This window comes from Oncorhynchus keta, chromosome 19, assembly GCF_023373465.1.
Source record: "Oncorhynchus keta strain PuntledgeMale-10-30-2019 chromosome 19, Oket_V2, whole genome shotgun sequence".
NCBI classification, from domain to species: domain Eukaryota; kingdom Metazoa; phylum Chordata; class Actinopteri; order Salmoniformes; family Salmonidae; genus Oncorhynchus; species Oncorhynchus keta.
Window position 1 is genome coordinate 13,617,213 of NC_068439.1, and position 10,017 is coordinate 13,627,229.

At 44.9% G+C, this 10,017-nt stretch overlaps 1 protein-coding gene across 1 annotated transcript; it reads left to right on the top strand.

Annotated features, from left to right (window-relative positions):
- The first annotated feature begins 3,347 nt into the window (after positions 1-3,347).
- Positions 3,348-8,408, top strand: LOC118374703 (hairy/enhancer-of-split related with YRPW motif protein 1-like). Its single transcript, XM_035761185.2, has 5 exons — positions 3,348-3,813; positions 4,036-4,111; positions 4,240-4,323; positions 4,549-4,630; positions 5,040-8,408. Exons 1-5 carry the CDS (start codon positions 3,728-3,730, stop codon positions 5,762-5,764), a joined length of 1,053 nt encoding a protein of 350 aa, XP_035617078.1. The 5' UTR covers positions 3,348-3,727; the 3' UTR covers positions 5,765-8,408.
- Positions 8,409-10,017: the final 1,609 nt, after the last annotated feature.

Genomic DNA, 10,017 nt, shown 5'->3' on the forward strand with positions numbered 1-10,017 from the left:
CGCCAACTGATCCCATGTTGGTTAGAGCAAGGTTTCCCAAACTCTTTCCCTTTCAACTGATCCTTTACTTCATCAATCAATCAGTAGACAGAGTATTCCCCCCTTTGCTTGGCAGGGAAAAAGAGGGTTTGGCATAACAAAATTTGAGTAATGAAATTCTGCAGTAGACTACACAGGGCCTACGTGTGGCAGACAGTCACAGGACCAAGACCCCAAGCCGACCATGGGATATGACTGACTGAGCTTCAGTCTGATTGGCTAGCGGAGGGGGGTTAAAATAACATCAAATTGATCAGAAATACAGTGTAGACATTGTTAATGTTGTAAATGACATAGGCGTACAGAGGCCCATTATTAGCAACAATCATTCCTCTGTTCCAATGGCATGTTATGTTAACTAATCTAAGTTTTAATTTTAAAAGGGTAATTGATCATTAGAAACCCTTTTGCAATTATGTTAGCACAGCTGAAAACTGTTGTTCTGATTAAAGAAGCAATAAAACCGGTCGAGTATCTAGTTGAGTATCTGGAGCATCAGCATATGTGGGTTTGATTACAGACTCAAAATGGCCAGAAAGTTTCAGAAGAAAGTTCTCTGTTTCTGGCTATTTTGAGCCTGTAATCGAACCCACAAATGCTGATGCACCAGATACTCAACTAGTCTAAAGAAGACCAGTTTTATTGCTTCTTCCATCAAAACAAGAGTTGTCAGCTGTACTAACATAATTGCAAAAGGGTTTTCTAATGATCAATTAGCCTTTTAAAATGATAAACTTAGCTAACACAACATGCAATGGTTGCTGATAATGGGCCTGTGTACGCCTATGTACGTAGATATTCCATTAAATATCAGCCATTTCCAGTTACAATAGTCATGTGCTTTGTGCTATTCTTTCAAAAACAAGGACATTTCTAAGTGACCCCAAACTTTTGAACTGTAGTGTGTATATAGTCTTAATTCATTCCTACTTAGATTTGTGTGTATTGGGTGTATATTGTGTAATTTGTTAGATATTACTTGTTAGATATTACTGCACTGCCGGAGCTAGAAGCACAAGCATTTCACTACACCCTCAATAACATCTGCTAATCACGTGTATGTGACCAATAACATTTGATTTGATTTGGATGTGTGGGCATGCGTGTACGAGTGAGTTTGTGTGTGTGTGCACTCGTGTGTGTTCCTCGGTCACCTTCAAAGGCAGCACTCTGAAATCACAACATGTGATGAGCCTGGAGTACAGAGACAACAGAGCAGAAAATAACAGCAGCGTGGGAACCCAGCATCCGACTCGCAGCCCGCCAAGCCACTAACAATCGGCAGGCAGCAGAATATGGGAGTTTGTGGGAGTGCCTGTGTCATGTTTGAACCTGAGACTAGCTGGTAGCGGGCAGCAATAACAACATGAAAACAGCCCTAAGAGCTTCCTCTCATTCATGTTTATAAACAAGGCAGCTCCTCTCTTCTCCCAGCCTGAAGACTATTATGCATACAGCCGCCTGGGGGTTAGTCCAGCTGCCTGGGGGTTTGTACAGCCACCTGGGGGTTAGTACAGCTGCCTGGGGGTTAGTACAGCTGCCTGGGGGTTAGTCCAGCCACCTGGGGGTTAGTACAGCTGCCTGGGGGTTAGTACAGCTGCCTGGGGGTTAGTACAGCTGCCGGGGGTTAATACAGCTGCCTGGGGGTTAGTACAGCTGCCTGGGGGTTAGTACAGCCGCCTGGGGTTAGTACAGCCGCCTGGGGGTTAGTACAGCTGCCTGGGGGTTAGTACAGCCGCCTGGGGGTTAGTACAGCCGCCTGGGGGTTAGTACAGCTGCCTGGGGGTTAGTACAGCTGCCTGGGGGTTAGTACAGCTGCCTGGGGGTTAGTACAGCTGCCTGGGGGTTAGTACAGCCGCCTGGGGGTTAGTATAGCCGCCTGGGGGTTAGTACAGCTGCCTGGGGGTTAGTACAGCTGCCTGGGGGTTAGTATAGCTGCCTGGGGGTTAGTACAGCTGCCTGGGGGTTAGTACAGCTGCCTGGGGGTTAGTATAGCTGCCTGGGGGTTAGTACAGCTGCCTGGGGGTTAGTACAGCTGCCTGGGGGTTAGTACAGCTGCCTGGGGGTTAGTATAGCTGCCTGGGGGTTAGTACAGCTGCCTGGGGGTTAGTACAGCTGCCTGGGGGTTAGTACAGCTGCCTGGGGGTTAGTACAGCTGCCTGGGGGTTAGTATAGCTGCCTGGGGGTTAGTATAGCTGCCTGGGGGTTAGTACAGCTGCCTGGGGGTTAGTACAGCTGCCTGGGGGTTAGTACAGTGACTCACAGAGATAAGGATCAACCGTTCATATAGAGTCTCAGAGTAGGAGTGCTGTTCTAGGATCAGTTTTACCTTTCAGATCATAATGACTAAGATCATATGGACAGGGGTCATACAGCTGTGACCCTCTCACGTTTCCTCCTTGTATTATAATATGTGTGTGGTCGGGTCACAGTGGCAGGAGGCGGAGAAACGTGCCAGGCTGTCACTCTTGGAAAAGACCAGCAGAACATATTAGCATCACTCCATTGTTCCTCTTATTGTAGTGTAATAGAAAGCCTTCAAATATGGAAATAAAATCCTACATTTTCAGACACATTTAAAAAAAAAAATCATATTACAACTGATTTCTATGTCTAATACCTGAATTAATCAACGAGAAGCTGCATGAAGACATAATCTTTTCCAAATATATTTTTGAAGGATTTTGAAGATGTCTGCAAGTGAGAGATTCCAGACCCACCTGTCTTCTTTTACACCAGGTCCATAAACCCAGCTTCCTTCTCTACAATAAGATCCTCACAGAGAACAGGAACGGCATGTGTGTGAGAGAGTGAGTATGAATGTGTGTGACATGAAAACACTTCAACAGTAAGAGTTATATCTGATTGTCACATGATGAGAGGGGATATACAAACGCACAACAACGTCTGTCAATTGATTTGGGAGCGTGGCCATTATTGGGACCCACAGGGGATGTGGTGTAGCGGTGACACACTGGAGAAGCGTTATAACTTTTTTGTGGCACAGTCCCCATCCTCCCCAGTCCCTAAAGCGCCTTTACAACGCATTACGTCGCTCCCTCCGCTCCGTGGTGGGTAGGATTAGACTTCATAGTTTGATTTTGTACACTGGCTCTCTTTTTGATGAGTTAGTATTGGATTACAGGTTCACACGCTAGCCTCTAGACCGCCCGTCGCCCCGACCAATTGCCCCATTCATTCCAAACGCCGGAGACGGCGTCGCCCCTGATTGGTTATCAGCCTTGGGCTAAGAAACTTTCCCACGACCAGCGCGTGCTGACAGCCCGCCAGCCACTCCTCACAACCGGGACAGACAGCCACAGTGCTTGCGGATGGACGGACGGACAGTGGGGCGAGTGTGTCACGAACCGAAAGTCTATTGGACCCCTGTCAAACTTATTCATAGAACGGGGTGTGTCTGGGCCATAGAGTTTGCTTGCAACTGTGCTGTCACTCAAACTCATGGCTGTCTCGTAATTGGCAAGTTATGGTGCCATGTCCCGCCCCTCCTGGGTGGCAGTCGTGTAGAAATGATACGGTGGGAAGGCTTGGTCCTTCAAACGGATCAACTCGAGGTGTACCTGACAGACGCACAGCGACTCGGAGAATTGGGAGACTTGGACTTTATATATATATATATATACACTGTACTGTACTCTGAACGAGGGAAAAACAGCAGCGGATTAAAATGAAACGGAATCACGATTTTAGCTCATCGGACAGCGAGCTGGACGAGAACATTGAGGTTGAGAAGGAGAGTGCCGATGAAAATGGGTATGTTTGTGTCCAATATTTGGGTCATTTGCGTTTTTACTGCGTTACTATTATACGTTCCGAATCCTGTTGGTGCTGAAAAGACGTGTGAAAAGCAGAACCTGAATTGCGCAATTTGGTCATTTTCATGGCATTATCTAAGTGGCTCCCAACCAGGGGTCTAGGTTGGGAACCACTAAAAAATAATACACATTAATATAATTGTATGTGTTTTTCTTTCAGGAACGTGATTTCACCCCTTGGGCCGATGTCTCCATCAACAAAAACTCAAGTGAATGCGAGGAAGCGCCGTCGAGGAGTGAGTAACCTACATTTCCCCAATATCTCATTTGAATTGTTGTGGATAAAAGTGTGTAATACGCATGTTTTTACACTAGCTAAATGTTCTCTTTCTGCAATGACTAGCTGTTCCAATCTCTCTTACAGATCATTGAAAAACGGCGCCGCGACAGAATCAACAACAGCCTCACCGAGCTGCGTAGACTGGTCCCCAGCGCGTTTGAGAAGCAGGTGAGATCCGATCCGCGGGTCTTTAATAAAACCAACGCCCCATCAACATGTTTGACAGGATACCATATAGTGCTTTGAACTCGTAGAGAAAAATCATGTTCATACATTTTCTGCACGTTTTCAGAAAATAACTAATAAAAAATGTCCCGTTTATATATTAAACGATTTAAAGATATTCAATGCCGTCTAATTTGTTTAATTAATGTGCATTCTGCAATCCTGCAGGGTTCAGCTAAACTGGAGAAAGCAGAGATTCTGCAGATGACGGTGGAACATTTGAAGATGCTTCATGCTGCTGGAGGAAAAGGTACACTATATATTTTTAAAATACTAGAACAAATAACCATAATAAATTCATTATTACAGTAACATGTTTTTGAAGTGACATAATATTGATTGACTATAAGGTTAGTGATATGGATAATATCTTTCACTGAGTTGTTCTGGAAACACAAGCTACTGTATGCACATCTAATTAAATATTTTAATAAATGATTTAGATGTTGAATAACACACCAATAGGTCTACAATAGTCAAAACAGGTCAGACAGCCTTACTTTAACTCTCTCCCTGGCTTGACACACCCTGGGGCCAATGGATTGTTATTAATAGACTTCTGTACACTTCCTTAGACATCTGCTATTCCAGCTCTACTTGTTTGGTGTTATTCGCTGAAAACACCTCATTAACCGTTCTTGTTTCCCTCTCCCTTCTAGGTTACTTTGATGCCCGTGCTCTGGCCACGGACTACCGAGGTCTGGGTTTCAGGGAGTGTCTGGCTGAGACAGCCCGCTACCTGAGCATCATCGAGGGGCTGGACAGCGCTGACCCCCTGAGGATCCGCCTGGTCTCCCACCTGAATAGCTACACGTCCCAGAGAGAGGCCCTCACCATCTCTGGGATAGGGCACCTGGCCTGGGGCTCTGCCTTTGCGTCGCCCCCCTCCGCCCACCTGGCCCACCTTCTCCTCCGGCAGCAGCACCATCAACATCAGCAGGGGGCGACGTTACAGTTACCACGGAGCGCCTCCAACAGCCCTCCGTCATCCTCCTCTTCTACTCCTTCATCCTCCTCCTCTCCGATAGAGAGAGCGCCACGTTCCTCGCCCCATGGCCATGCTCCCAGCAGGCTTAGCGGTGCCACCCCCCTCTCTGAGCACAGCCACTCCCAGGGGGGCCCTCGCCACGTCCCCCCCAGCGTTGCCCCCCTCCCCCCTGGACTGAACCTCACTGTGACCTCCTCAGCCGCCGTGACCGCCAAGCTCTCCCCTCCCCTCTCTCTGTCCTCACTCTCCACCCTGTCGGCATTCCCCTTCCCCTTCAGTGCCTTCCCCCTGCTGTCCCCCAGCACCCTCAGCTCCCCTGCCTACACCCCTTCCAGCCAGGCCAGCTTGGGGAAGCAGCCCTACCGGCCCTGGGGCATGGAGATAGGGGCTTTCTGAACAATCTTTAACCCCCCTCCACACAGACTAAACTGACCATATAGATCAATAGAGGTCTCACCATCACTATGAACTCAACTCAGTTCACCAGCTGAGAAGGACCTTTCCAAGACAATGTTTTTCTAGACCTTTCCATGGCCAAGACAATGTTTTTCTAGACCTTTCCATGGCCAAGACGAGATGGAGTTTTGGCCACATCTCACATCCTATAGAGGATTTCTTAGAAATTGTGTTTCAAATCAAAGTTTGTTGGTCACACACATATTTTGCCGATGTTATCGTGGGTGTAGCAACATGCTTGTGTTTCTAGCTCCAACAGTACTGTAATATCTAGCTAAATGCTTGTGTTTCTAGCTCCAACAGTAATACCTAGCTAAATGCTTGTGTTTCTAGCTCCAACAGTAATACCTAGCTAAATGCTTGTGTTTCTAGCTCCAACAGTAATACCTAGCTAAATGCTTGTGTTTCTAGCTCCAACAGTAATACCTAGCTAAATGCTTGTGTTTCTAGCTCCAACAGTACTGTAATATCTAGCTAAATGCTTGTGTTTCTAGCTCCAACAGTAATACCTAGCTAAATGCTTGTTTCTAGCTCCAACAGTAATATCTAGCTAAATGCTTGTGTTTCTAGCTCCAACAGTAATACCTAGCTAAATGCTTGTGTTTCTAGCTCCAACAGTACTGTAATATCTAGCTAAATGCTTGTGTTTCTAGCTCCAACAGTACTGTAATACCTAGCTAAATGCTTGTGTTTCTAGCTCCAACAGTACTGTAATATCTAGCTAAATGCTTGTGTTTCTAGCTCCAACAGTACTGTAATACCTAGCTAAATGCTTGTGTTTCTAGCTCCAACAGTAATACCTAGCTAAATGCTTGTGTTTCTAGCTCCAACAGTAATACCTAGCTAAATGCTTGTTTCTAGCTCCAACAGTAATACCTAGCTAAATGCTTGTGTTTCTAGCTCCAACAGTAATACCTAGCTAAATGCTTGTGTTTCTGGCTCCAACAGTAATACCTAGCTAAATGCTTGTGTTTCTAGCTCCAACAGTAATACCTAGCTAAATGCTTGTGTTTCTAGCTCCAACAGTAATACCTAGCCAAATGTTTGTGTTTCTAGCTCCAACAGTAATACCTAGCTAAATGCTTGTGTTTCTGGCTCCAACAGTAATACCTAGCTAAATGCTTGTGTTTCTAGCTCCAACCGTAATACCTAGCTAAATCCTTGTGTTTCTAGCTCCAACAGTAATACCTAGCTAAATTCTTGTGTTTCTAGCTCCAACAGTAATACCTAGCTAAATGCTTGTGTTTCTAGCTCCAACAGTAATACCTAGCTAAATGCTTGTGTTTCTAGCTCCAACAGTAATACCTAGCTAAATGCTTGTGTTTCTAGCTCCAACAGTAATACCTAGCTAAATGCTTGTGTTTCTAGCTCCAACAGTAATACCTAGCTAAATGCTTGTGTTTCTAGCTCCAACAGTAATACCTAGCTAAATGCTTGTGTTTCTAGCTCCAACAGTAATACCTAGCTAAATGCTTGTGTTTCTAGCTCCAACAGTAATACCTAGCTAAATGCTTGTGTTTCTAGCTCCAACAGTAATACCTAGCTAAATGCTTGTATAGCGGGGCTGTTCACTTTTTACATTCTATGATATTATATGACCCATAAAAAGTGGTGGAGGCACGACACTCTTCTCCATTAAAACATTTTGATTGTGAATTAATGAATGAATAATACATAATCTTCAACATATGGGAACAATCCCTCAAAAACACTGCAGTATATAGACTATATATTACAGTCCCATTTTGAGTAGACATTAAAATGTCATGGTGCAAGTGATCAGTGCTGTTCGAGATTCTGCACAGATTATTGTGAACATGCTGACTTTATATGATTACACAAGACAATATATAGTTACAATAACCTCAGAATGTGGCCGGGGATGTGTTACTCATTTAAAGGTTGAATGTTACAATAACTTTAATGTAACTTAACTTCAGGCTATTTACTTTATTACAAAAGTAATATTGAATTATCTTTGGTTGACGACCAAAATATAATTTATATTCTGCTTGGATAGCTCCATTTGTGCCACTGACTTAGTGAGTGGAATTCACACCTCCATCTCAACCAAAAATGTAAGTTAAACAATAGGAGTAAATCACATGAAACTTTATTTAAAGAGCATTTAAAGTTTGATTTGATTCAGTCCTAATCTTTTAGATTTTTGGTTGAGATTGAGACTTTAATACAACATATAAATGATGAATTTGTTCGACAAACTGGAATTAAACCCACACTAAGTCAGTGGCTCAGATGGAACTATCCAAGCAGAAGATAAATCTCCTTCAAATGTTGGATTTTGGTTGCGTTACCAAACAAACACAATTCAATATAACTTTTGAAATACGGTAAATATCCTGATAACTTGTCGACAAGTTAACAAATGACAGGTTGGGTTCACGTCTCCAACTCCAACCAAAAATTAAAGTTAAAGAATGGGATTAAGTAAGTGGCTCAGATGGAACTATGCAAGCAGTACATACATCTCCTTTAAATGTTGATATTTGTCTCTCTTATTAGAGGAATCACAGTGATAACAGATTAATCAGTTGTATAAATAAACAAAATACCTGACATTTTATTCCAATTTGAACTTTGCTGTGCTTTTTAATGGTTTAAAGCGCAGTGATAGACATTTGGGTGATGACTATACCAAAAATCCTACATTGTTTTTCCATTGGAATTTGGTTGTGCTTTTAGATGCTTAAAAGCATAGTGATAACACATTGTCAATTCAACTAACTTTGGGCTGTGTTTTTGAGTATGTGACTATAGGTTGTAATCTCATTGATCAACGTCTCAACCAAATATTACCAAATTTTTCACGTAGAAATGATGTGGTGTGCCCAGTGGGAATAATCCCTGTTCCTGTCTCTATCTCTGTCCCTGTGGTGTTCTCTGCTGTGCTGTGACAGTCAACGCCCGGCATCAACCACAGCCTCTGGGTCTCTTTCTGTGGCCTCTCTGAGTGTACAGGAAGCTATTAACAACGAGGGGATATCCTGAACAATGGCAGCCTGGCGGGCCCTACCGGGTGGGAGTGGGAAGAGGGGGAGAGAGGAGGACATAGAGAGAGAGGAGAGACAGAGGGTAGTGTGGGAAGAGAGGGAGGAGGGGGAGAGAGGGAGGGGGAGGGGAGGAGGGAGGAGGACATAGAGAGAGAGGAGAGACAGAGGGTAGTGTGGGGGGCAGGGAATGGCGAGATGGAGAGACGAGAGAGGGGAGCGGTAGGAGAGAGAGAGCAGACAGTGCTGCTTTGTCCCAGAGCCACGATTACAGCCCACTCTCCTCCCGGTGTGCTTGACTCCCACGCTAAGTTACTTGTGCTGAGCTGCCCGTCAGAGGAATGATAAAACAGCTTCCTCCTTTCATCGACGCTCAGCCAAATGATCCTCTCTCTCTCCCACACCCTTTCCCTCCCTCTTTCACTCTTTCTGTCTCCATCTATCCTCATTATAGTTTTTCCTGTGTTTCGTTTGCCCGACTTGAAAGGTGATTCTCACCAGTAACTATGGGGGAAGAGTCTACACTACAGTCTGGTGTTTTCTTATGTAATCCCTCACACCAATGATGGACTTCAATCAATCAATCAAATGTATTTATAAAGCCCTTTTTACATCAGCAAATGTCACAAAGTGCTATACAGAAACCCAGCCTAAAACCCCAAACAGCAAGCAATGCAGATGTAGAAGCACGGTGGCTAGGAAAAACTCCCTAGAAAGGCAGGAACCTAAGGAAGAAACCTAGAGAGGAACCAGGCTCTGAGGGGTGGCCAGTCCTCTTCTGGCTGTGCCGGGTGGAGATTATAGCAGAACATGGCCAAGATGTTCAAACGTTCATAGATGACCAGCAGGGTCAAATAATAATAATCACAGTGGTTGTAGATGGAGCAACAAGTCAGCACCTCAGGAGTAAATGTCAGTTGGATCTTCATAGCTGAGCATTCAGAGTCTGAGACATCAGGTGTGGTAGAGAGAGAGAGTAGAAAACAGCAGGTCTGGGACAAGGTAGCACATCCGGTGAACAGGTCAGGGTTCCAAAGCCGCAGGCAGAACAGTTGAAACTGGAGCAGCAGCAAGACCTACTACCCTGAGACAAGGCTGAGTGTAGCCCACGAAGATCTGCCCCACCGCACGAGACCGAGGGGGCGCAAAACTGGACAGGAAGATCACGTCAGTGACTCAACCCAC

Coding starts and splice junctions, on each gene's coding strand:
- LOC118374703 (XM_035761185.2), top strand. CDS start 3,728: ATGAAACGGAATCACGATTTTAGCTCATCGGACAGCGAGCTGGACGAG. Junction 4,324..4,548: donor CCAGCGCGTTTGAGAAGCAG/GTGAGATCCGAT, acceptor GCAATCCTGCAG/GGTTCAGCTAAACTGGAGAA. Junction 4,631..5,039: donor TCATGCTGCTGGAGGAAAAG/GTACACTATATA, acceptor TCTCCCTTCTAG/GTTACTTTGATGCCCGTGCT.